Source organism: Acanthopagrus latus, chromosome 10 (assembly GCF_904848185.1).
Source record: "Acanthopagrus latus isolate v.2019 chromosome 10, fAcaLat1.1, whole genome shotgun sequence".
In the NCBI taxonomy this organism is placed as follows: Eukaryota; Metazoa; Chordata; class Actinopteri; order Spariformes; family Sparidae; genus Acanthopagrus; species Acanthopagrus latus.
The window spans coordinates 13,333,969-13,360,394 of record NC_051048.1 but is presented as its reverse complement, the minus strand read 5'-3'; the positions used below and the strand labels follow the sequence as shown (position 1 = coordinate 13,360,394).

Sequence of the window (26,426 nt, the reverse complement as noted above, 5' to 3'; positions counted from 1 at the left end):
TGCACCGTAAATCAACACGTTCTACTATTTTTCACTGTATTACTAGTAAATACTTTGATAATAGATGGAGAAATTACAATGTAAAGTATCAAATTCTATGTCACATATTAATGCACACTTTTGAAGATGCTACGTAGAAGCAACACCATCGCTGTCATGACAGTACAATATTGAAAAAACATATAGCCTACCATACAATCAGAATTAAAAAGAGTGCTTTGTAACTGTTCAGTCAATTCACAATTAAATTAAAACATAATAAAAGATAATAAAATAAAATTACTTCTTCTTTCACCTCTACTCTAGATTTTCTAAATTTAACTTAAGTGCTCTCCTCTCCTTCCATGTGTACTCCATTATCACATGTTGCACAGATTCAGTTACCCCACACTGTTCACATTTCCCATCTGCATCTGAATAAGGTGGGTAAGTGTCAGCCTGTATTGGAACTCCCAATATTTGTTCTCAATTTTATCTTCTTTGAGCATTTTTTTAAACATCATTTTATACAAATTCCACTTTCTTCGTCAAACTCCCAGACAAACTTAAATAATGAAAATGTTCAGAAATGTGATATATTTGAAAAATGCTCCTGAAATATCGATCTGTTGAATAATTAAAATACATTATGTTAGCCAACCATCAACATGTTTTTTTTATTATCAAAAATGTAACTGTCACACAGTATTACAGTCATTTCCACCATATCTTGTGTAGCCTACTTGCACTCACACTGAATTCTATCTAGCCTATAGGTTGACTAGACGTTGGATATTAGTTGCTTGCCAACATAACTTAAATCCAACTAAGCTTGGAGTTAGATTTTGACGTTGTTTGTATGTTGTTAATATAACGTTGAAAAAACATTGGGCCTTGGTCTGAAGACCTACAACTGAACGTCAGAATTATACGTATATTTTACGTAAAATGGTGAGATTGGCTAGACATTGGATGTTGGTTGCTTGCCAACATAATTTAAAACCAACTATGTAACAACATCAGCTTGGAGTTAGATTTTGACATTGTTTATATGTTGTCAATATAATGTTGAAAAAACATCGGGCTTTGGTCAAAAGACCTACCTTACAACTGAATGTCAGAATTCTACATATATTTTTAGGTAAACTGGTGAGGTCGACTAGACGTTGGATGTTGGTTGCTTGCCAACATAACTTAAAAACAACTAAATAACAATGTAAGCTTGACATTGTTATTTTATGTTGAAATGACATCAGCTTTAAACATTATCTCAACATTAATTTTTAGTTGGTTAACGTTGCAACCCATATCCAACCAAGGACTAACGTTAATACAACGTTCTGTGTCAGCTGGGTTGTTTCAACTTTTACTTATGTACATTTTAAAGAAAAAATACATACTTTTACTGTGCTATATTATCATAGGACACTCTTGTTACTCATTACAAAACAATATATATACATACATATATGAATAATAGCCAAATTGTCTTATGATCCGGATTGAATGTATTCACGACACGTGTGACCCACTGTCGTTAGTCCCGCTGTAAACCACGGACATAACCATGGCAGCCGCCTCATCTACTGACACTGTTGGAGGAAATATAGATGATGCTGCCACAACAGCATCTGCTAGCAAAGCAAGGAAGAAGAACACCCGTGGCCATATTTAAAACAAATGTTTTACTGAGTGGGAATGAAAGATTCATCCTTCAAAATGATGTGCCTCTAGTGTCTGCCTAGGAACAAAGAAATACTGGCATTTCAGAATAAGTAAATCAATAAATAAACAATCTAAATGGACAAAAGATGATGCTACAGTCAAAATGGGTAAGATGGAGATAATAAATTTTGACAGTCATATTTAAACTTATCAAATTAAATTGATGCATCCGATTTTGCATTATACACAATTATAGTCTTGAAATGAAAATAAAAGACTTTTCATTAATCACCCATTAGATTAATGGTATCTTAGCTGTCCTAATGCTACTTTCACCCTCTCTTTATTTTAGGGATAGACTACATCAAGCAGCACACTGAGGATCCTTCCTTGCTGTCAGGAGATGCCACCAGATCCAGCTCATCTGATGAGGAAGACTTTTTCCCTTCCCTGAAGTCATCTCTTGCACAGGAGAGCTCCAAGGAGAGCTCCAAGGAACTGCACACCTGGCCTGTTCAGCAGATCAGATGGACACTGACATACTTAAATCCTTACCTGCGGTCTGCAAGTTGTCTGTGAAGTTGAATACAATTGTTTCTGCACCATTCAGAGACTTTGTTTGTCTAGCTCCTGCAGTTCAGAAACTACTGCATTTCCAGAAACTTTCAAGCCAATACCGACATTATGAGTAGGCCAGTAGCCAACTCTTAAAGTAGTTCTTCGCCAAACATAACTGCATTCTAGTACTGTCTTGGACTCCCCTCTCAGCCACATTTTTACCCTGAATTTGTACACATTTTTTTAAAGATGTTTTCTTTGATTGATGATTATCAATTATCAAGCTAGCTTCTAGTTTAGTTTCTGATTTCCATAGCATTCTGAAATATGCCGTGGAGGATAACTAGAGGATAGAGGATAATTACGGTTAATTCGAACTTGGGTGACATTGTAAAAGTTTATCCAGATTATCTAAACCACTATATGTGGAGGTCCAATTTATAGTGAGTGACTACAAATGTTAATAATATTTGTATTATCTTTTTGTTATTAATAAAAAAAAAGGACGCACACAACCAACAGGTTCTCACTGGCAACTTATCAAAGACAGCAGCTTGGTCATGTGCCATAATCTTCAAATTATGATGCTCTACCTACCCCTCTGGCATCAGTTTTTCCTGTGGAATAATAAGGTAAAGATAAGATAAAGATTTAGATAAATCTTACTGACAAACAACGCACATATTATGACATATCATGACATTTGGACATTTATTAACGTTTATAAGAGATTGTGGTTTGATTACGTTTAGACACAAGATCAAACTTTGGGTTAAAATAATAATGTTCAGTCTGGTAATTTACCTAATAGTGACGTTGCTTGTGGTAATAATAGTAATAAGCTGTATGTTGTATCATTTATGTACATAAACTTACAAACAAATCACTTTTGATTCTTGATAATAAACAGGACACAAACACTCATCTTCAGAAGGATAGTCCAGTAGGACCAATCCAACCCCAACTTGGACATCTTTATACCACTGCACTATAGGGGAACTAAATTAAAGGGGTAACTACAGTGTGAGACTTGGTGTAGGGCCACTGACCAGGCTGCTGTGTTCGACACACTGGGAGTGAAAGGGGGCTGACACAGTTATAGTTACTATAGCAGGTCAAAGCTGAAGAAGGATACTCGTCAACTTCGTTTTCTCTACCAGATAAGTCTAATTAATCAGGGGGTTTGTTTACAGTCTGTCTGATCGTTTCACTACTTTTATTTCCTGGCCCATTCAACTTGAGCCAATATTATTAGAAGCAACAGAAATGCCAACCGAAGGTGTAATAAACAAGAATTACCCTTTACAGTACACAGATATTATAGTCAATGGGACTGGTATAGTAGTTTTATGAGCCTCTGCACTGCCCTCCATTAAACATTTCAAAAATAAAACCACTGGGGAATCAGGGCTAGATCCTCTCCCCCATGATGTCTTGAGCCGAAAGAAACATACACTGCTCGCATGCGGCATGTGGTGTCTGATGCCCTCTGATAAGCTTTACAGCAAACATATCTCATGGCAGCATTTTAAGTACGCTTTGTTGTCATCAAACTGGGGCCCTTGGGCTGAAGTTCTGGCCCACTAGATGTTTCTAATGAAAAACAAATGTATATTTCAAAACCAATTAAAAACAAAAACAATATAAATATCAGTTTATGCTGTTTTATTTTTATGACTTAAAAATGATCTTTAAATATGTAGCATCCCACAATATTATAATAATAATAATAATAACAGAATCTGACACTATGCAGGAAGTCAGTCAATCAAGGAAACTTAATCCAAGTAACATTTTGCATCTTTAAAATATGAGAGGTGTAAGTTTTTGCCGTCTGTGGGACAAGGATCTTTAGTTGACATTATTTTGTTAAACTGCGGTCAGCAATTCAATAATGCAGCTTTTCTTGATGCCCGGGGGTGGGGGTCATGATTGTAACAGAAAACAAAGGCTCTGGCAGCTTTCTGGATAAACGCCATGGTACATGACAAGCACCTCCAACAGAGAGCCACGCAACGAAGACACATGCCTTAAAGTCAGCAACATGTTCTGTCTTTGACATCCACTTTAAAGTTCTTAGTATCAGAGAACACAGTAAAAAGCATAGCAGCTGGGCTGGTTACTGTGTCGCGGTGCAGCGGTGGCTCTTGTAGGTTCCCAGATGACGGAAGCTGCGTCCGCACTGCTGACAGCAGTAGGGTGTGGCCCCGCTGTGGATCCTCTGGTGGGTGTACAGGTTACCTAGCTCCTTGAAGCGGCGGCCGCACTGTGGACAGGCATACGGGCTCTCGCCAGTGTGCACCCGTTGGTGTCTCTTGAGTCCAGAGAGCACAGAGAAACCTTTGCCGCACTGGGGGCAGGGGAAGGGGCTCTGGGCTCCGCTGTGTACCAGCCTGTGGCTTTTTAAGCGGGCTGCGTGGCGGAACCGCTCTCCACACTCTGGACACATGAAGGGCTTCTCTCCGGTGTGGATACGCTGGTGCTGCCGCAGGTTACCAAGATAGTTAAAATGGCGACCACAGTCCCCACATTCATACCCGCCCTCGATTTTAATCTCCTTTTTCATTGGCCCCCCACCCCGACCAATGTCAGCACTAGTCCCTGCTCCTGTAGCGCCCTTGTTCTGTCCCCCTCCACCCCTCCTGGGGTCACTATTGCCATCTCCCATGGTGGAGGAAGCTGAGCAGGTGGACTGCAGGGCCTGGAAAGCCTGAATATCTGCAGAGTCTGAATGTATCAGTTTGACATGCTCCTCTAGGAACACAGAGTCAGGGCAGAAGGTTCCGCACAGAGAGCAGATATAGGTGTGGCTGGGGAACTGCTGGCCTGTAACCACAAACAAACATTATTTTATCATTATGGGTGCATGATTGCATTAATTTTAGCCATGATGTCACCTTGAATTTACAGTCAGTGCAGTGACAGCACTGTAGCAATATAAATTAGAACCAAGCTCCAAAAATATGTTGGGCTGATTTGTAACTATAACTGTCTTTGGCAACAAGGAAAAAAATACTGCAGCTGTATGTGGAGAAGTGTCCGTCCTCGCGCCTGCCCTACCGACTCCTCGCCACATTTGCCCGAAAAAACGCATCTGTCACAGGCAAAAAACTTGAACTCAACAAATGTTTGTGATGAAAAAAAATCTCTGCAACTGTCAGCCCTCTGGACCAAGACTTCAGTGAACATTCCCCCGGAAAACAGCCTCTGTCGTCACGAGTGACAAGAGTCAAACAGCAACCTGTTCACTGATTGTGATTGTGTAACTATGTAATTTAGAGCGAAAAACGTAACTTTGTCACTTTCCAGGATGTTTGGCGGGTTAGGATCTCAAACACGACACATTAAAACAGCATCCATATGATTATAAACTATCCGCAGGTTTAGGTAGATTGACAGGGGGACACCGGGGAAACACCTTGAAAAATACACACACGTCATCATCATGACGTGTACCGTCACGTCTCTTTAAGAGCCACAGCAGCGGCTTTCTGTGTGAATTACAGAGTGGTTCGTCATTACTCCAGTGGTGCTTCGCTCTGTGTGAACGACCAACAGCGGAGAACTGGTGAACCACCACTGTGGTGTTAATGCAGCGTGTCTTTGTGAAAGGGGTTACTTATTATTACTCATAGGGCTGGATCTGGACTGGAAGTTGTGTCATAATTCTGCATTCTCACACCGCGAAACAGGTTCGTGGATCTGAGTGTCGTGATTTCAGTTTCGATACATGTGTCCTTACAGCCCTACTAAACATAACTCTACTTGAAAGATGCAAAGGCATTTTACCACACTAAGATAACTGATTTTATCATCCAACCAGTGGCACCAGAATAAAGGTGGTTTATTAGCCTAAATACATAGAGAGAATAATTTTAGTAGCCTCTGAATTAAATGCTGTGGTCAGTGAAATGAAGTATTACTTTGCACTTCTATCAGCTGAAGATGGGGGGGGGGCGCTGCAAAAGAAAACCATCAATGAACCTACCTAAAGGTAAGAACTAAAGTCATTCCACCTAACCATAGACTGAAAAACCATGAACATCTAAATGGATCTATGTCATGAGATATCCTACCCACTGTTTACGCTAGGCTTAAGTGATGATACAAATGTCCGTAAATACTTCAGAATCATGGCTGGTGTAATGTTAGACTCAAACAAAGTTTTTAAAATCAACTCACAGATGGTGGGCCAAATGTGTTTTGTATGTATGTATGATATGAAATAAGTATTAAATCTAAGACAAAATATTGACAGCCCTGGTTTGAGCAAATGTTTTCATAAATTTATATTTTTAATCAGTCAGTCCAGCTGGCATCAGTTCAGTGTGTTTGCCAAAGGAGAGGCAGAGAGGAGAGGTACTTATCAACTCAGTTTGAAGAAGACCTGTGTCTATACAGCATCAGTTAAAATAGGTATGGTAATAAAGTTATTAAAACAAATGCACAGTAACTGACTGTTAAAACTAGTGGTGTAAAAATGTGTTGTTATGCAAAAAGTGTTTTTTCACCTTTGGATTGCATCATCTGTGTAAACTAGTACGAAGTAGCAAGCCTTGGTATTTTCTTGACTTAATTCTAGCACACTGTGGTAGCATGTATATAGCCTCAGTTGACCATGTATTTAATTTATTCACTGACATATGAAAAAGAAAAGACAACGTCAGGCAAAGTTGAACTTTTGTAATGGAAAGGAGACTGAGAAAATGAGAAAGAAAAATGATGGAGGTGAGAGAAATCGAAAGAGAGGTGTAATTGTAAAGTTCCATTGCCAAATTATCATGATAGCCTTTATATTTCACCACTATATGGTTCAGTCTTCCATATATAGACTACTTTGCTATTCTGTAAATTAGTTGAATATAATAACCTGTGTAGGTTGTCTTTAGGCCTAATAGGCTGTATTGTAATACACAACAATGTATGAAATACATATCTCATTCTATCAAAATTCATCAGAAGTCATCATTTAAGGGGTTATTTTTTAAAATGTTTCTTCCCTCCTAGAATGGAGTGGGCCAAAAATTCCTAGTACCCTCTACTGCATGTAAATTTTGAATTTTGGACTTACACAGGAAAATCCTGTGTACGACCCTTGCTTCAGTGGCAACTATTAGACGAGCATTGAATGAACTGACTTGGCCATAGCCAGACTCCAAGACTCAAAAACAACAAAGAACATCAAGGGTCGACTGCAATATGCCAGAGGGAATTTGGATAAGACTGCAGACTTTTGGTAGAAAGTTCTATGGACTGATGAAACTAAACTGGAGCAGTTTGGACACATGGACCAGCAGTATGTCTGGTGTGAGAAAGGCCAGGCTTATGACCAGAAGAATACCACACCATGGAGCAAGCATGGAGGTGGGTCAATGATGATGTGGGGGTGTTTTTCTGCTGCAGGAAATGGAAATCTTGGCCGTGTATGTGGCACCATGGATACTCAGAAATACCTGGCCATTTTAAGGAGGCATGTGATTCTGTTGAGAAATTGAAACTTAGTGATCACTGGACAATGATCCCAAGCACACCTCCAAATCAACCAAGGCTCAGTTGAGAAATAAATCCTGGAATATCCTGGAGTGGCCTTCTCAGTCACCAGATTTGAACCCTATTGAAAATCTTTGGCGGGAATTAAAGACGGCAGTTGCAGCATGGAAGCCATCAAATATCAATGAGCTTCCATAGAAAGGTGTAGGAATCTTGTTAGAACTTAGCAAAAATGCTTACTGGCAGTTATAAAAGCTAAAGGATGCTCCACAAAGTACTAAATCTGGGGGTTGGATAATAATGCGCATGCAGCTTTTGTGAAAAGATTTAACTTGGAGTTCAAATAAAAAATGTAAATCAATTGATGTTCTCAAAGTAACTCAAATATATCAATACAATTATTTTGTTTTTAACCTTGAATCACATTACTATGATGTCTTTTGAGGTGAAGGGGTTGAATTTCCGATTGCAACTTTATTGTGGGAGAATTTAGATCCCATGGAAATTAACATATTATCCAAAGAATATTTAAGCCTCAAAAATTATAGACAAACTACGCAAGAATGAAAATGATCAGCCATCGTCATGATACATGCAGGTTGTATTGTGTATAACTGTTATGTTGTGCGTAATGTTGTGTAAAGTAACTATTTGTTTTCACAAACTGTGCCTAAGGTAAAAGTACCATAAAATAAGGTAAGAATAGAGTCTGAGTTTGGCGGATGCCAGGAGAACGTTATCTGACTGACTGTGCCAAGTTTGGCGGAGAAGGGATAATGCTATGGGGTTGTTCCTCAGGGGTTGGCCTTGGCTCCTCAGTTCCAGTAAAGGAAAATAAAATCTTAATGCTTCAGCTTACCAAGACATTTTGGACAAATCTAACCTCGCGACTTTGTGGGAACAGTTTGGGGAAGGCTCTTTTCTGTTCCAACATGACTGTCCCCCAGTGCACAAAGCAAAGTCCATAAAGGTATGGTTGGTTGATTCTGGTATGAGAGAACTTGACAGCCCATACAGAGCGCTGACCTTAATCCTATCAAACACCTTTGGGATGAACCAAAATGGAGATTGCGAACCAGGCCCTCTTGTCGAACATCAGTGTCTGACCTCACAAATGTTCTTCAGGGTGAACTGGCAAAAAATTCCCACAGACACTAAACAAAATCTTGTAGAAAGCCTTCCCAGAGGAGTGGAAGCTGTTATAGCTGCAAAGGGGGAATTACATTTTAATGCCTTTATATTTAGAATGGGGTGTCATTAAAGCTCCTGTAGGTGTTATGTGTAGGTAGTCCAATACTTCTGTCCATACAGTGTAGTTATGAATCTATATTTGGCACCCTCGGCTTATGGCTTTTTGATCCACTGGATTTGATCTATGATCACATTTCTTCACTTACATTAAATATTTTAGCGGGCATTAAATAAAGAGCTCTACCTCAAATCATTATAAAATGTAAAGATAATATACATTATCCAAATTAGTTTCTGGTTCAAACATATGTTGATTGGCTCAAGTGAAAACTATGAAAAAAGCATGTTACAAACAGAGTGGGGACCAATCCAATCATAAATCTGTATCAGGTTCTGATTCTGCACGTATCGAATATGATACAGTGCATTGGTACACGTGGTACCTTGGTGCATCTCTAGTTAAAATACAGTGAGGTGAGTGGAACAAGAGGATGACTGAAGGGAAGATGTTGATAGAGAATATTAGATACAAAGGAGTGAGGATCTGACCTAAGGTGACTTTCAGTACAGCTTTAAGGGACAAGAACACTTACCTCACTGAACTGGTAGCTACCATGTAATGTGACAGTCATACATCCAGCTCGATCTTACATGAATGTGTATTCATGTATCTTTGAAGTGATTACACTTCCTGTCTTGGTTTTATTCAAACTCTTATCAGCATTATTTTCCCTTATCCCCCTTCTTACCCACCTGCTGCGAGCCTGTCTGTGTTGCCCTCCAAGGGACTCCCTTCCTCCCCTGGAGAGCTCTGAGGCTCTATGGAGAACTCAGAGGGCTGGTCATGTGGGAGTGGGGCCTCGACTTGCTCCAGTCCACCCCCCTCTCTCCTCGACGTTCCATCCTCATCATCATCCTCTGTCTCATCAGTGGGGGCGTTCTCACACTCTGACTCCTTCATGACTGATAAAGACACAACCACATCAAACTTGACCCCTGGGTGAAAGTTGTACAGTGTGAATTTAGTCTGAATGTTTTTCAATTTTATCATAAACACATTCATTATTACAATTTCATGGGGGCCAATTTCCCTTAGTAAATGAAAAAAGGTGATGATAAATGATTTAAATAAAGGCTCTTGTAGGGAACGGTGTGGGTAGCCTTAAGTGTGTTAGCTTTGTTGTAACTAGATGATTGTTTTTAAGATACTACATGGACTCTTTATTATGGAAATGGAGACTTACCCAGGCCATGGTAGTTCCTAATAAGTGACTTGCAACCCTTTGTTTTTATTTGCATTTATTGTTAACACTTACCACATTTATGGCTGCTGTATGTTACAGATTTTGTTTTCTCATCAGGACATGTTCAGTATCATCGGGGTGTCCCAATGAGTCTATGAGCAGTTCAGGAGGATTAAGATGCACATGACCTGATCATCTGTGGCGAACAACATGTTTTGAGCTGGCCCTGCACTACTGTAGGTTGATTGGTGACTCTAGTGTGAATGGCTGACTGACTCTGTGTGTCTGTAATTTGTGGTGATCAGCCAGATTAAAACCACTGAGTGGTGATGTGAGGTTGTGATAGTTACAATGTAATGCAAGATTTTAATTGCCTGGAATATATTCATTGTCTTCTAGCTCCGTAACTTCTTTCATTTTGCTGGTTCAGTGGTGGTCGGAAGCCAACACACGGTGCATGTCTTCAAAAGTTGCGAGGTTTCACCTCTGGGACTCCACACACATCTTTTCATTGTGTGTTTACCTTTCAGTTCTGAAGAATACTCCATGGGTGCTACCCATTCATAGTCATACATCCGTTTGCTGCCAGAGGGAAGCATGCTGAAGATGTCATCTGTGGCGGACTCGGAGTCTCCGTGCCCATGCCCGGAGCCAGCCATCCCGCTGTCTGGCCACAGGTTGAGGGAGTGCGGGTCCGGCTCTTGGCGAACCTCCCTGTCGCCGCTGGCTTGGCTGCTCTGATCACCGTCCATTTCAGCACACCCCCTCGAATTCTTGTCTTTCATTAAATAGTCGCAGATTGCATCTATGTTCTCCTTTTTCACACCAGGCATGACGGCTTTGGCTCTCCTGGGGTCGACACTGTTGTGTTTGCTGGCAGAGCTGTCAGGTTTCTTGAGGCCAACATCTGCAGAAGTCTCCATGGACGTAAAGCCGGGGAAAGGGTCCCTACATTCCCTCTGAACTGTATCCAGTCTGGCCTTTAATACTTCGATTTCCTCAGTTTTTTCGCGGAGTTCCATTTTCAGGACTCTTATCCTAATGCTGACCATTTTGCGGATCTCAGATAGAGCTGTTTCCAGTACCAAGGTGATGTTTCTACCGAGGTGTTCGGTGATGTCACTGACCGAGCACAGCAGCTCCTCGTCGGGCTCCAGCTCCAGGAAATCTCCGTCGGCTCGGCTCGCTGATCCGAGAGGCTCCATGAAGACACCGTGGAGTTCAGGAGACAGGCCCGTTTCGGCGAAACTGTGGTTTTTTTTGCGACTCATCGATAAGATTTGCTATATGCTATATATTCGGCACAGTTTGGAGCTAGCTAAAAGCTACTCAGCAAGCTACTGGTTGGATGGTGCTGAGAGGCTGTAGTTAGCTCTGTCAGTTAGTGCGAATACCGCCGGATGTAACAGGATTGTGCCTTCAAAATAAAGGCATAATCGTGTCAAACAACCACAGGGACATAGCCCCGCCAATCAGACTTTTGTTTTGAAGGCTATAAATGCACGCGTCACTTTCGACGTTTATGTACTTGACAGATAACACACTACTCTATGGTAATGGCCCAATTCCACAGAGTTAAGATCCATGTCCACACGTAGCGCCCTCCACTGTATAGAGTAGGAACCTATCTGTGGTAGTATCAACAATATGGTGCTTCTTTCTCATAAGGATCACACAAGATTTTTAAGTTGTTAACATTTATGGCAGATAAGCTATTTACGCGTGTTTTCAAGATCAGTTATTATACAGTGAAAAGAACACTATCTACTTAGTAAGGCTGTGGAAAATCCCACTTGGTTATATTCTCCTTTCTACTTGGTAACAATGGAGTTGGTAATCAGTAATGCTCATGAGTTTATCCTTTTCACGTATATCCTCATGTTTTCAGCTATAAAAAGGTAAACATGCTATAAATTAAATATTATATCCTCTGATAAGTTGTTGGGGGTTCATTTTCCCAAAAGTTCAGGGCCCACAAGAATGGTCAGCTAAACATAAATAAACCAAGGTCATGATAACTGATCATAAACTGAACTGAACTGGATGTAGACAAACACTGTTTTCTAAAGAAATTATGGTAACTCAAATATGGTAACTCAAACCAAAGTTAAGTAATATATATATATATATATATATATATATATATATATATATATATATATATATATATATATATATATATATATATATATATATATATATATATATATATATATATATATATATATATATATATGTGTGTGTGTGTGTGTGTGTGTGTGTGTGTGTGTGAGTGTGTGTAAATATATATATATATATATATATATATATATATATATATATATATATATATATATATATATATATATATATATATATATATATATATATATATAGTGGTTTGTGGTTTGGTGACAGAGGTGCTGAAAACTTGTGGAGTGGAGCAGGTCTGAGAAAGTCACTAGTGGTGTCGACCATGCACCACTAGGAACTGACTAAATCATCTGGCTGGTATCGGCGATACTGATTTATTTAATTTAATTATTTCAAAATCACAGGACAAATGAAACAAAACAAATGATGCCACTCTGCACTGAATGTGTCATCTTATTTAGATTCAACTATGTATGTAGTCTCTCAAAATAGCCTACAATAAAGGGATGCAAACACTTGCTGTTTTATAATACTGGGTGACTCAAGTTGAAATTGCAAGTAAAATATTTAATTAAATAACTAAATGCCACAATAATTGCAGAAGTTTGTCAGTATCTACATTTTAAAATATTCATTTAACAGTTAAAGCAAATTAGACTGATTGTAAATAATAAGATATGTTTCATTGATACAATGTTATTTTTTATCCATTTTTTCTAGTATATATTTTTCTAAGTTCACCATGGCTGTTTTATCACAATTGCTCTGTATAATTTAATGACAGCTAGTACACTATATTACCAAAAGTATTCGCTCACCTGCCTTTACTCATTCTATGAACTGAAGTGCCATCCCATTCCTAACTCATAGAATTCAATATGATGTCGGTCCACCTTTTGCAGCTATTACAGCTTCAACTCTTCTGGGAAGACTGTCCACAAGGTTGAGGAGAGTGTTTATAGGAATTTTTGACCATTCTTCCAAAAGCGCATTGGTGAGGTCACACACTGATGTTGGTCGAGAAGGCCTGGCTCTCAGTCTCCGCTCTAATTCATCCCAAAGGTGTTCTATCGGGTTCAGGTCAGGACTCTGTGCAGGCCAGTCAAGTTCATCCACACCAGACTCTGTCATCCACGTCTTTATGGACCTTGCTTTGTGCACTGGTGCACAGTCATGTTGGAAGAGGAAGGGGCCCGCTCCAAACTGTTCCCACAAGGTTGGGAGCATGGAATTGTCCAAAATGTTTTGGTATCCTGAAGCATTCAATGTTCCTTTCACTGGAACTAAGGGGCCAAGCCCAGCTCCTGAAAAACAACCCCATACCATAATTCCTCCTCCACCAAATTTCACAGTTGGCACAATGCAATCTGAAATGTACCGTTCTCCTGGCAACCTCCAAACCCAGACTCGTCCATCAGATTGCCAGATGGAAAAGCGTGATTCATCACTCCAGAGAACGCGTCTCCACTGCTCTAGAGGCCAGTGACGGCGTGCTTTACACCATTGCATCCGACGCCTTGCATTGCACTTGGTGATGTGTGGCTTGGCTGCAGCTGCTCGGCCATGGAAACCCATTCCATGAAGCTCTCTGCGTACTGTACTTGGGCTAATCTGAAGGTCACATGAAGTTTGTAGCTCTCTAGCAATTGACTGTGCAGAAAGTCGGCGACCTCTTTGCACTATGCGCTTCAGCATCCGCTGACCCCTCTCCGTCACTTTACGTGGCCTACCACTTCGTGGCTGAGTTGCTGTTGTTCCCAAACGCTTCCATTTTGTTATAATAGAGCTGACAGTTGACTGTGGAATATTTAGGAGCGAGGAAATTTCACGACTGGATTTGTTGCACAAGTGGCATCCTATGACAGTTCCACGCTGGAATTCACTGAGCTCCTGAGAGCGGCCCATTCTTTCACAAATGTCTTGTTTCACAGTCTGCATGCCTGAGTGCTTGAATTTATACACCTGGGGCCAGGCCAAGTGATTAGAACACCTGATTCTGATCATTTGAATGGGTGAGCGAATACTTTTGGTAATATAGTGTATATGTAATCTACTTTAAATAATCAATTTTTTCAACTTTAGGAAACTTTACCTGAATAAATCTAGGCTTTGTTGGCTATGTGAGATTATCTCAGTGATACACATATTATTACTCCAAAATGCACTCATGCAGCTGTTAAAGCATGTATTTATTTCGTTACTTATTTCATTATCATATTTATTAATTCGAACGACTCCAAAAGCTACAGTGCTTAGCGCCGCTTCAAGCTCCACATGTTCTTCCTCTGCACCTGGACAGTTCCTGCAGCACCGAGGGACTCTGACAGGGTCTATCCCAGAGGCAGCACCGGACACTGAGTTCTTCTCTTCTGTCCGCCTCATCATAAATGCCTCGTATTCTGTGTTGTGGTTTAACCTGAGGTGTTACACAAAGTTTGTTGTGTTGCCACAACTCTATACCGTTTTTCCACAAACATCACAAACCACGTCTTGGCTGTTTGTGGGGCTAAAATAGCATGACACATGACTCTGTTAGCATTCAGCCATTGTGTATACAGACTAAGACTGACTGACTGACTGACTGAGCGGCGTGCCGCTGCACTTACGCATTACGCACTTACCCAGGCGGAAGAAAAAATAGTTCCCACCAACCGATAGATTTGGATTCATTTTTACCTCCCCGGTATATATGTTTGCACATCACTGTGTTTTTGTTTTGTCTTCAACACGCTACTCAAATAAATTGCCCCTCGTGGGATTAAGTCTATTTCTGTACATGTCATTAAACAGCCATAATTCAGTCTGCATTAAAGCATCCGACTTGAAGATAGAAGAAGATATTATTTAAGTATACTGTTCAAACTGTCCAGCATCCAATACATACTTATAGGCTACTTTTGTTTCATATAATTATCATTATGCGGAAATATAATATATAATGTGTGCAATGCAAATAACGTAGAGGCAGGTGTGGCTCAGTGTACCAACATCAGTTACTGTAATTGGTACTTAAGTTGCATGTTTGTCTAACCACACAAACACTACAATCGTAACCTGCCTGCTAAATATTCATGTCTGAATTTTTTCCAACAAGATAAAGTCCTGGAATCTGGGGGTCATTGTGTTGCACACAAATTTTCATGACAGAAATATACTTCTGTATCTGCCGCCCTCAGATCATTCTTTGGCTGCTTTCTTGTTCAGTTTCTGTTGAACACATCTCTGACTATACTGCTGCTCTAGGAATGTATAATGAGGAAAACGGATGTTAATTCTCAGAAACAAAGTGTTCCCTGTGAAATTGCTGTGTCCATTATCCTGACCAATCATGCAGCATGAAAAGATTAATCATACCTCTGGGGGTTCTGAAAACTAATCAAATGCTTGAATGAGTCATTATGTATTTTTTTGGAGCAACTAAGTGAGGAATAGTGCAGAGTACAATTATATAGACAAAACTGCAATCTTTTTTGTCCCCCAACAGTCTTTGATAACGTCAAAGCTTTTTTAGATTTATGATGGACTTCCTTCTGCCTCCACGTGACAGTGGTCAGTTCCATAATTTGTCATTTAAATTTAGACTGTTTTAACAATCAGTGTGTTTGGAGTGTCAGTGTACAGTGAATGCTGTGCCAAAATGTGACACTAACAGACTATTTATTGTTCTCTCATTGTCAGACTTGGACAAGAAAGAGGTCTCAGATGCAGAAATGGCAGAAGTAATGTCAAGTTTTATTAATCTGATTTGCAACTTTTCAGATAAAATGACAAATAAAATACTATGAAACTCTGAGGGACAGACAAGACAAACAAACATGAAACACACAGTAACAAAAAACGCTCCCGAAGGAGGAAAACCTACTCTGAACTATAATACTGAAATATGAAAAAAAAATTACGAAAGAAAAACACTTTCGGATTAGGATGGCACAAGGCTATGAAAATAAACTACTCTTTCATAGAACAAAAAGGTTACAACAAAAGGCGCTCCAGAAGGAGGAAAATAAAAGATCTATAAACAAATGCTAAACTAAAAATCAAAATCTTAACCAGAAATTTAACAAACTCAAAAACACTCTTCTAAAGAGGACAAATAAAGAAAAACAAAACAAGGCAATACTTAACAAGGCGAAGGTACGAGACTGTGGAACAGGGCCTCGGTATACGACAAGACGACAAAATACTTAGGCAACGCAGACAGGGGAAGACAAAGACTTTATACACATGGGGGAGGGGAGCACAGGTGAAAACAACCAAGGTTTAGGGATGACATCAGACCAGGGACACAAGAGGAAGGGCAAGTGACCTGAAATGAGAGGAGAGTTACTTTCAAAATAAAACATGAATTCACAAGACAGACGCCAAAACAGGACAAACCTCACTGCGATGTGACACTCATTCAAAAAGAAGTAAGTCTTTTAGAGATTCTTTTTTGGAAGTTCAAGTGTAATTGGTCAAAAAAACTGACTCAGATATTAACTCAACTCAAGTGCTCAACTATGGGTGTCAATTGGCCAGTGGCTAATGCATTCTCAATCCCAATTGGCAAAATACACCAGCCATAGTCTTTAAACTATGACAGTCTACCTACCCCTCTAGCCTGACACTATTCGTTGAAGGGGTGCAGTAGCAAACGGTTGTGGTTTAGTTAGTTAGGTTTAGGCACAAAAACTTTGGTAGTTTAAGAAAAAGATCATACATAACTACATTCAGTCATATAACCTACATAACATAAGGGTTAAAGTGAGGATGAGGGTTACATTACTGTGATGTAAACTTCATGTAACCTAAAATGCAACTCAAGTTGTGGTGTTATGAATAGAAAGTTATTTCAAGGTCCTTGCTGTATTTACTGTCAGATAAGTCAGATCTTTCTGCAGGACAATCACTGCCAAAAGTATAGGAAAGTATAGGATTGGGACATCACAGATATCAACAGCCTAACCTGTTAACCAACACTGAACTGTGCTTAATAAGCCAAGAAACTATAAAAAAGAAAATACATATATGTTGTTTATGCTAATTGTACTGTATGTTGTCTAAGTGATAAAAGGTGTACTATTTGTATAGTTTTGTAAATGTATTAACATGTTTTAATTTTTTCTTTTTTATAAATAAGAGTTTTCCATAATTCAGTTGTTATTATTAGGTCATCACATAAAGTGAAAGAACTGTAATGGGCTGGTTGTTTATGATGGAAGTGTAAAGGAAAGGCATTCATCATTTTCAAGACTTTATCCAAACAATTTAGAGATGATGCAAAACAGAGTAAATACAGAAGGACAAATGAATAGTGTGATGTGAAGTCCTTGAATTCTAGCCTGTAAAGTAATAAATGAGCAACATGATTAGATATTTGTGCCAAACAGTGCCTGACTGTCCTCAGCATACCGTGAACATATACACTTTCAGTGGTCAGTGCTTTGGAAATTCCTGGACAAAACTGTACAGATTTTACGGACTCATTTTATACACTGCCTGGCCAAATAAAAAGTCGCCACCAAAAAAAAAGGTCAGACACTCTTATTTTTCATTGGACTGCCTTTAGCTTTGATTATGGCATGCATTTGCCATGGCATTGTTTCGATAAGCTTCTGTAATGTCACAAGATTTATTTCCGTCCAGTGTTGCATTAATTTTTCACCAAGATCTTGTATTGATGATGGTAGAGTCAGACCACTGCAGAAAGGCTTTTCTAGCACATCCCAAAGATTCTCAATGGGGGTAAGGTCTGGACACTGTGGTGGCCAATCCATGTGTGAAAATGATGTATCATGCACCCTGAACCACTAACAATTTGAGCTCTATGAATAATCCTGGCATTGTCATCTTGGAATATGCCCATGCCACCAGGGAAGAAAAAAATCCAGTGATGAAATAATCTGGTCATTTAGTATATTCAGGTGGTCATCTGACCTCATTCTTTGGGCACATAATGTTGCTGAACCTAGACCTGACCATGATTTCTCTGCTTGATGCATGCCAATGATTTGACCTTTTTTAAACAGACTAACATCTTTTCCACAACCACAGGATGTGTCTTTCACTGTGGTTGTTTAAGAAATGAGAAGCTACTTATTGCATCAGTTGGGGTTAGATAACTTGTTGCCAGCTGACAGATGATTGCCCATGCAGTAATTATCCAATAGGAGGCTCTTACCTATTTGCTTAGTTAAATCCAGATGGTGACGCTTTGTTTGGCAAGGCAGTGTATACAAAAAAATACCAGCCCTTCTTTCCCTATCTTCTCACCGAGTTTATTGTTTAAGCACCAAACACAATTTCAAATGGTGAAAAACTACTTGGCAAAAAATGTGATTCTGATTAGGGCATTTGCGTGTCCAAGCCACATGCCTGGTCAATACACTGTGCAGATGCAAATCGTTGTAGGTGGTGTTGATCAGGCAAAAAATCAGCAGTTATGCAATCCTTTGAGCTTGAAGATCCACTAATTGACATGTGAACATCTGCTCCTTGACCTGTCGCCTTCCCATGTCCTTTGCCTCCAATTCTTTGGACTCTGCTGGTTGTCCTCTTGTCGTCCTCTCTGATGGGATGATTTGTTTCCCTGGCATGTCTTCTTCATCAGAGTCAAGGAGGCAGTCATCGTGGAAGCTATAACATGCAAAACATTGTCTTATCATGAGTCTGATACAATATACACATTCATCTGTGAATCACTGAGGGAAACAAACAAACAAAGAACTAGCTTGACAGCTATCAGTCCAAGCAATGGCTATATTGGTTTTCTAAGTTCATTATGATAATATTAGGTGTTTACTTACAGGTGAATGAGACATGAGGTAGCTACTTGTTGTTAGATGTTCTGATGAAACCATGCACTAGCACACTTCTTCCCACTGCTTGTGAGGACTTGGACTTGGATGGCAGTATTTGGTAGATGTCAGACGGTGCCCATTCATGGTCTGGAGCGGCTTTGGAGAGAGGCTTGAGTGCTGGGGGAGGGGTTTACTGGCTGGATACTTTCAAAATCTAGACTGGGCTTTAGGGCTTTCCCAATTTACTGAGACCAGCTTTAAGTTAAGGAATCTCTGTCTGTACTAACAGCCCAAATGAGTTTTACACTTAGTATCCCTATGTTAGGGGTGAATATGGGCTGATAAACTTATATTAATTGAAAAATAACAATGTATTTGAATATAATTAACACCCGACAAGAGGGCACTTACATCAGGAAAAAGGCAAAGCTCAAGCTTCTTGAGGCCTTTCTGTGCATGTGCCTGGCACAGAGCATATCTCCATGGTAAGTTCTGCTTCCATGAAACAGAGTCACAGCTAAATTTAGACAGGATAATCAATTTTGTAGTTTGTGTAATAGCCTGCAGGTCGATAAAAGTATGAATGTAAGCTGTTACCTTTACTTTTGTTGGTATTATACCATTTTAATTTGTCTTGCCAAATACATTTAATACATTCACACTAATGAATTGATGTCAATATTAATATCCTAACAATGTCTGAGTGTATACAACTCAGTAGAGCACAGCATATAGTAAATTAATGAAATTAATAAATCAACAGGATCTGATATATCTTTGAAATAGGTGAAAAAGTTGCAAAAAAACACAAGGTATTAGAAGTTTTGCCTTTATTCCACATGAATGAGTCAATGATTGGAAGTCAGAAGAAGCTGAAGATTAACAGAACAGAACAGTTCATTTTCAATTATTAGACTTTCCTTCAGCTGATGACTCCAGTTTATGTTTAGCATCAAAATAAAGATCAGGTGGAGCCAAGGATATTGAACCACGTAGTGGATACTGTATTCATTCTGCTCTCCACCTCTAGGACACAACCAGTGTTCATCTAGAATATGTGCACTGACTGTGTGGTCAAATATATCTGAGAATGATACACCTTTCTTTTGCTTAGGCCATATTTACAGAAAGGCCTTCTGGGGTTATTTTTGTTCAAATGCAACTATTTTTGATTGGGAAAATACCATACCAAAAACAGTTAGTAGTCTTTGGGGCTTATTGTGAAAACACTACCAGCCACAACAGTGTCATTAGTAGAAAAAGGGCCATTGGTCTATATGTTGTTCTGAGTGCAGATCAATGTAACCCAGTTACCATCATTCTCACCCTCTCTGGTGCAGCTGGTACTGTCTGTCTGTCTTTCTACAGTATAGTTCTGTGGACAGATTGTGTTGTAATTGTTACCTAGCAAAGATAGACGCATGACTCAATTCACTGGCGACGAGATTGTGTCTGTATACAGAGAGCTGTAAATGGGATGACTGTGTTGTAAATAGGTCAGAGGGGCAAGAAAGAGACAGACAGAGAGAGAGAGAGAGTGAGTGAGAGAGAGAGAGAGAGAGAGAGAGAGAGAGAGAGAGAGAGAGAGAGAGAGAGAGACCCACTCTGAGAGCCACTTGCAGAGCCAAAATCTGATCTTGATCAGTACATTCCATTATTCACAATGCTGTCTTACTGCCAGCAGGGACTGGGCTCAAGTATCTTGTTGTATTTTCCATAAAAAACACTTTTACAAACAGAGAGCCCTTGGGGAATCATTGTCTTTTTTATATTACAATATCCTTGTTTTCACACACCCAACCCTCCCTCCATCCACATTCATTCCCCCACAACACTGAGGAGATGACCCAAACTACCTTGTGGCTTCTATAATCACTGCTGAGTCTTTAGAAAGATCAATGCGAAGAATGTAACTATGCTGTAATGCTGGATACTTTTAAAGTTCAGAGTGGTTATGTTATCCATAAACCTCATAACTGACCAAAAAAGACTTGAGGGCCACTCATCAGCTTTGTCTGGAGCTTTTCAGCCATTCCATGTTCTCACTTAACAGACGGCAGATCCCTATTCAGGTCACTTAAGACTGTAAGATGCCATTAAAAGTTACAATATTGTTAGTAAGTGAACCGCAAGTTAAGAAATTGCTTTGTCAAACTGCTGTTTCAGAGGTCATTACTAAACTTTCACATTTAACCCAGGTCATACTTTTAATTCTCATTTAAAAAAAACAAACAAAAAAAACAGCCATTAAATAGTTCTATTACTTGAATTAAAGTTGTTTTAACATTTAAGTGCTTCACAATATGTATTTGTTTTTTTATTTGATCTATGAAATTCATACATCCTCATGTTCAATGAGCACTTTTCCAACCCTGTGTTATTTTGTATTTTGTATTCTAGGATCTGAGATCTTGTCTCTCATGAGTTGTTAAATATATGAAGTTATACCAGCAACTGAAAGGCGCCCCAATTGTTGTAGTCTTACACACCTGGATGTGATCCAGTATTGTACTTAGACAAAACCCTCTGGAGTGTGCTAAAGAATTAGGTGTTTCACGGCTGACTAATGGCCATTTCATGAACAAGGTCAAGGCTAATGTCAACCATCAGCCTTTACCAACATTCCCTGTGCCATAGGAACATCTGTGCTTCGACCTCTTTTCAAAAATTGTCAAGGAAAGGAGAAGTGCTCTTAAACTGAGGAGGGGGAGGGGTACTCCCAGGTGCCAACAGACATTCCGAAAAAGGTAAGTCTTTTAACATTTTAAATGGCTTAAACAGAAACAAACACAAATACAAAAGAACCTCTTTATACAAAAACAGTTTTGGTCTCTTATCAACCATTCAACTCCACCACAGTGAATTTTAAATGATTGCTTTCCCAGCATTATCATGGGACTACAGAATGTTATTTCTCTTGAAGGGATATCTGCTTACAGTCCACTTTCACCCACTATTGATGTAAGCATCTAAATCCCTTTGACACAGATGACAGTGACAGTTATCTACAGTGATATGCTATTGAAATTAACTGAGCCTGAGGATTTTGCTTGTAAGAAATTTCATAGTTAATTTTTGCTGCACCATAGGGGCAGAATGCTTTTGTCATCAGTATATGATTCCAAGGATCTTTGCAGGATTTGGCTTTGGCTGTGAAATGTGGAAATGAATAAATGACTACAAACAGATTTTTGTGACTTTACTAATTCAAATGGTAATATTTTACAATAATGTACCCCAGTGCAACAATGAAGCAATCAGATCTTGTGCTGTGTGGTCAGTGTATGAAACATACAAAGCAGTCAAAACAGATTGTATGACATAGCAAACCCATCCCTTAAAAGGTCAGTGGTTTTCAGTGTCCCATTCCCCTACTCAATTCATGTTTAGCAGTAATATCCAACTGGTTCAAAGAGTAGGATGTTAGAGAGAGTAAAACATTTAGCTTGTCTCTTACCATGTCCATTAGTCACTCCTGCTTAACTCTGAAGCAAAGTCTTTTTATTTGTCAGTTTCTCTCCGTTCTGCTTAAACATGGGTCATGACCCCTGCTGAGGGGTTAGGAGCTCCCTGTTTGTCATGAGCCCCAGAGATCCAGTGGTAGCAGTCAGTGGCATTTTTGTTGCGTGGCTGAACAGCACAGCGGGTGCAATACACTATGCCCAGTGCCACCATCACCACAATGAAAATGCAGATGGGAACTATAAGGCCTACCAGGAGCCAAGTGCTGCTCTGCTTCTGCCCCTTATCATCTGAGACAGAATCCAGACTGTCACCACTCTCTCCCCCCTCACTTGTGGGTGGCTGGGATGGAATAAAATGGGTGGAGACAGCTGAGTTTTGGGAATGCCTGCTCTCCACATAGGCCTTTTCCTCCTCCCCCAACTCCCCCCCTGGGAACTTTGAGTTGTCGTTAAGGGGGAACTGTTCTTCCTCTTCCTTGCTGTGGTAAATAGAATCTGTAGACATGTTGTGGTCAATGACCGAATCCTCTGGATTTCCTGGTTTCTGAGTGGAAGTAGAGAGCCCCCTCCACCAATTCCAAGCTCCCTCAGAGATTGTAGAAGTGGAAAGGAGTGGGAGAGCTGTGGTGGTCTCCTCCTCGTCATTTTTGTACCAATTTGGGGTTATGCTGGTTTTTGTGGAGGGTGGAGGCGTGGTGTAGAGGGTTGTGGAAAAAACCTCCAGCTCAGACTGAGACCACTCCAACCAGTCAGTTGATTGATCTTTTAAATTTTCATCTATATGAGCCTCCTGTGCCGGAGAGTCTGATGGTAAATCAAAGGGCATTTCACTCTGAGGGGCACTGGTGACCCAAATTACATCAGAATCCAAGACTCTGGGTGGGTCAGTCAGCCAGTCCAGAGATTGCTCCCCCTCTGGAGGCCAGTCAGTGTGCTGTGGGTTCCAGGCATAGTCTACTGGTTGCCATATGGGTCCAGGCCGGCGGGTGACCCAAGGAAAGGAGGGGGTGACAGCAGATTGGTCAACTCCCTCCCTACTCTTGTGACATGAGTAGTGATCAGACATGAGTTCGTACCCTTCTTCACAATAACATTCAAATCCACCCTCATAATTCACACACATCTGCTCACAGGTCCCAGGGATCTGGCATTCATCAGTGTCTTGGCATTGGCTGGGGTCCTCAGGCACTGGGGAAAAACCCAGATGGCAGTGGCAGATATGAGATCCTGGAGTGTTTTCACAAGCATGTTCACATGGGTCATTTACACACTCATCAATGTCCTCACACCCACCAGAATCATCTGAATGGTAACCCTCCCGACATCTACATTCAAATGTGCCAGGGGCATTCACACAGAGCTGCTCACAAGGACTCTGAAGGCACTCATCTACATCCAGACAGCCACGCTCATCTGGTGCAAGCATGTATCCTTCAGGGCAGGCACAACGGTACCCATCTGAAAGGGGCAGACACTCAAACTCACAGGTGGCCCCTTGACATACATCAGAGACCTCACAGTTCTTCCTATTTACTCCTAGTTGATATCCATCAACACATTCACAGTAGAAGTGAACACCGGCTGGCCTGCAGAAATGCTCACACCCACCATTATCTTGGTCACACCAGTTGTGTGATACTGGAGAATCAGAGCAGAGAGGAGAATCTCTTGACCACCCCACTGAGCCATCTTCCTTAATCATACACAAAGCGGACTGTTCCTCCTTGTCGTCTGTGGGGCAGGGCACAGTAGCGACAGATCCGAAGGGGACATGAGTTAGCACTGTGCTAAGAAGGTTAAATGGTGTGGTGTAGAGGGCATTGCCTGCTCCTTCACTCAACAAGGCAGTACACATTCCTTTGTAGGCATAATGACAGAGATACCCATCTACAGGGATTGAGCAGGCACCATCCACCCATTTAAAGTTATCATTCTGTTCTTGAGTGCTGTAGCCCATAACTACACAGCGTGGCACAGAGCAAATTCTGGGTGAGTCCTCTCCTTGCCAGTTTACATACTCTGTGTCCTGGTCACCAGTAGTCCAAGAAAAACCCCGCAATGGGTGTGTGCTGGTACACTGGCGAGGCTGGCGCTGCAGACCAATCCATACCCGGACCTTGGTACGTGAGTGGCGCAAGTCGATAGTGGAAAAAAGACTAGCAATAATGGTTGCATCGTCCTTGCGTTTGATGGTAGCGAGGTTACCACCTTTCTCTTTACAGGCCCTCCATGAGTCCAAGAATGTCTTGCGTTGGAAGTAGACCGTAAAGCAGCCATCTGCAGTGCATAGTGCATCCCTCTCTCTCAGGTCCTGTCCAAGGACTGAGAAGACTCCAAAGAGCAAAGCCAACAGGGAGATGAAGAGAAAACCAGCAGCACTGCTCATCATGGAGGCCATCCTTTTTTAAAAGTCAATATATTGCACTACTCTCACCCTGGCTTTCTCCACACTTTTATCTCCCTGCCCTCTAAAGTTTCTGTCAGCTGTGGCTTTCCCCCTTGAACTGCTTTTGTTGTCTATCTGAATTTTTCTCCCTTCATTTGAACCTTTTTTTCTATCTGTCTGTGCTCTTTACTCTACCGTGCTGGAACAGATCTATGCTGAAGTTGAGTGCATGCAGATTGTCCCAAGATTCAGAGAACAGGGAGGGAGGGGAAAAATGGACGGGGGGTACAGAGGGAGGGAGATAAAGCAGTAAGGAGGGTGGGCAGAAGGAGAGAGTGAGAGCTGAGGAAAAGAAATGCATGTTTTTGGAAGGGGGCTATGTGGATGTGTGTGTGTCTTAGAAAGGGGGAGGTGCAGTAAACTGTGCATTTCTTTCTTTTTCAGAGCACGTCATATGGTTTTCATAAGCCCCGTTCATGGACATAGTTTGATACTCTGCCATTAACCCCCCCCCCACACACACACGCACACAGACACACACATTCAAGCACCTAAAACTATGGCTCACCCACAATAACTTAAATGACACTGAGTAATCACATAAATAGGTGCAGTATTTCCAGCAATCTTCTGTTTCCTCTTCTCTAGCCTTAAACTCTTTAATCTCCCTTAATGAGGGATATCTCTTATTTTTAATTTATTATGAATAGGACCAGCATGTTCTCAGCATATGTACCTTCAATGGAGTTAAAACCCCTGGACAATATGTGCTTTGTCTGATATATTTCATTCTATACAGGGTGAATTGAGATATCCTAAAAAACTCCACAGGCATTTTCAAGTTCACTCAGTTTGTTTGATGATGTTTTACATCTGTATTTTAGAGTGCACATGTCTATGTTCCTTAACAAGAAAGATTTTCTTCGGGGTAATAAGAAAAGTTTTGACTTTAAAAAACTGGTATCCTACATTTACAAAGCAGCCTTCGGCCAGAGAGGATGCCAGTTCCTGCACAAAATTATTAGCAACATTAAAAACAACAATGCTTTTCTCCATTGTAATAACTCTAAGATTGGGATGGGGAAGTAGGGAAAGTAGTCAAGGTCGTCTGTGTGGAAGAAGAGGGCCTCTGGGTTTACTATGAAAACAAAGCCATCCGGTGAATTGAAGACTTATGTTTCTTATTCGGGGATCTTGGAGGGAAGAGGAGGGTATGCATGTGTGTGTCTAAGAGAGAAGTTTGGATGGGGTGTGTGGGGCAAGAGGGGTAGTAACAGGAGTCTTGTGAATCTGTAATAAATCCAGCTGACTATTGTTTTAGAGTCTATTCTGTATGGTATGCACCTTCCAGTTGGTGCCAAATAGTTAGGGTTACCTATGAGAAGTTTAAGTGAATTCCTGTGTAGACAGTAAAATTGAGAAATACTTGAAAGTTTTTATAGTTATTCACAATTTCCAACTTTTATACTGTTGTCTGAACTGTGCCCATGAAGAGTGACAAAAAGGAGCTAGTGGACACTGCCACTGACTTTTCCAC

At 40.5% G+C, this 26,426-nt stretch overlaps 2 protein-coding genes across 2 annotated transcripts; both read right to left on the bottom strand.

Annotated features, from left to right (window-relative positions):
- Window positions 1–3,850: 3,850 nt before the first annotated feature.
- Window positions 3,851–11,536, bottom strand: znf16l (zinc finger protein 16 like). The gene is made up of 3 exons (XM_037112988.1): window positions 10,651–11,536; window positions 9,637–9,846; window positions 3,851–5,028 (listed from the first exon to the last, which is right to left on the bottom strand). Exons 1-3 carry the CDS (start codon window positions 11,396–11,398, stop codon window positions 4,322–4,324), a joined length of 1,665 nt encoding a protein of 554 aa, XP_036968883.1. The 5' UTR covers window positions 11,399–11,536; the 3' UTR covers window positions 3,851–4,321.
- Window positions 11,537–19,852: 8,316 nt separating this feature from the next.
- cd248a (CD248 molecule, endosialin a) lies at window positions 19,853–25,150 on the bottom strand. The gene has a single exon (XM_037113004.1). It carries the CDS (start codon window positions 24,899–24,901, stop codon window positions 22,568–22,570), a length of 2,334 nt encoding a protein of 777 aa, XP_036968899.1. The 5' UTR covers window positions 24,902–25,150; the 3' UTR covers window positions 19,853–22,567.
- Window positions 25,151–26,426: the final 1,276 nt, after the last annotated feature.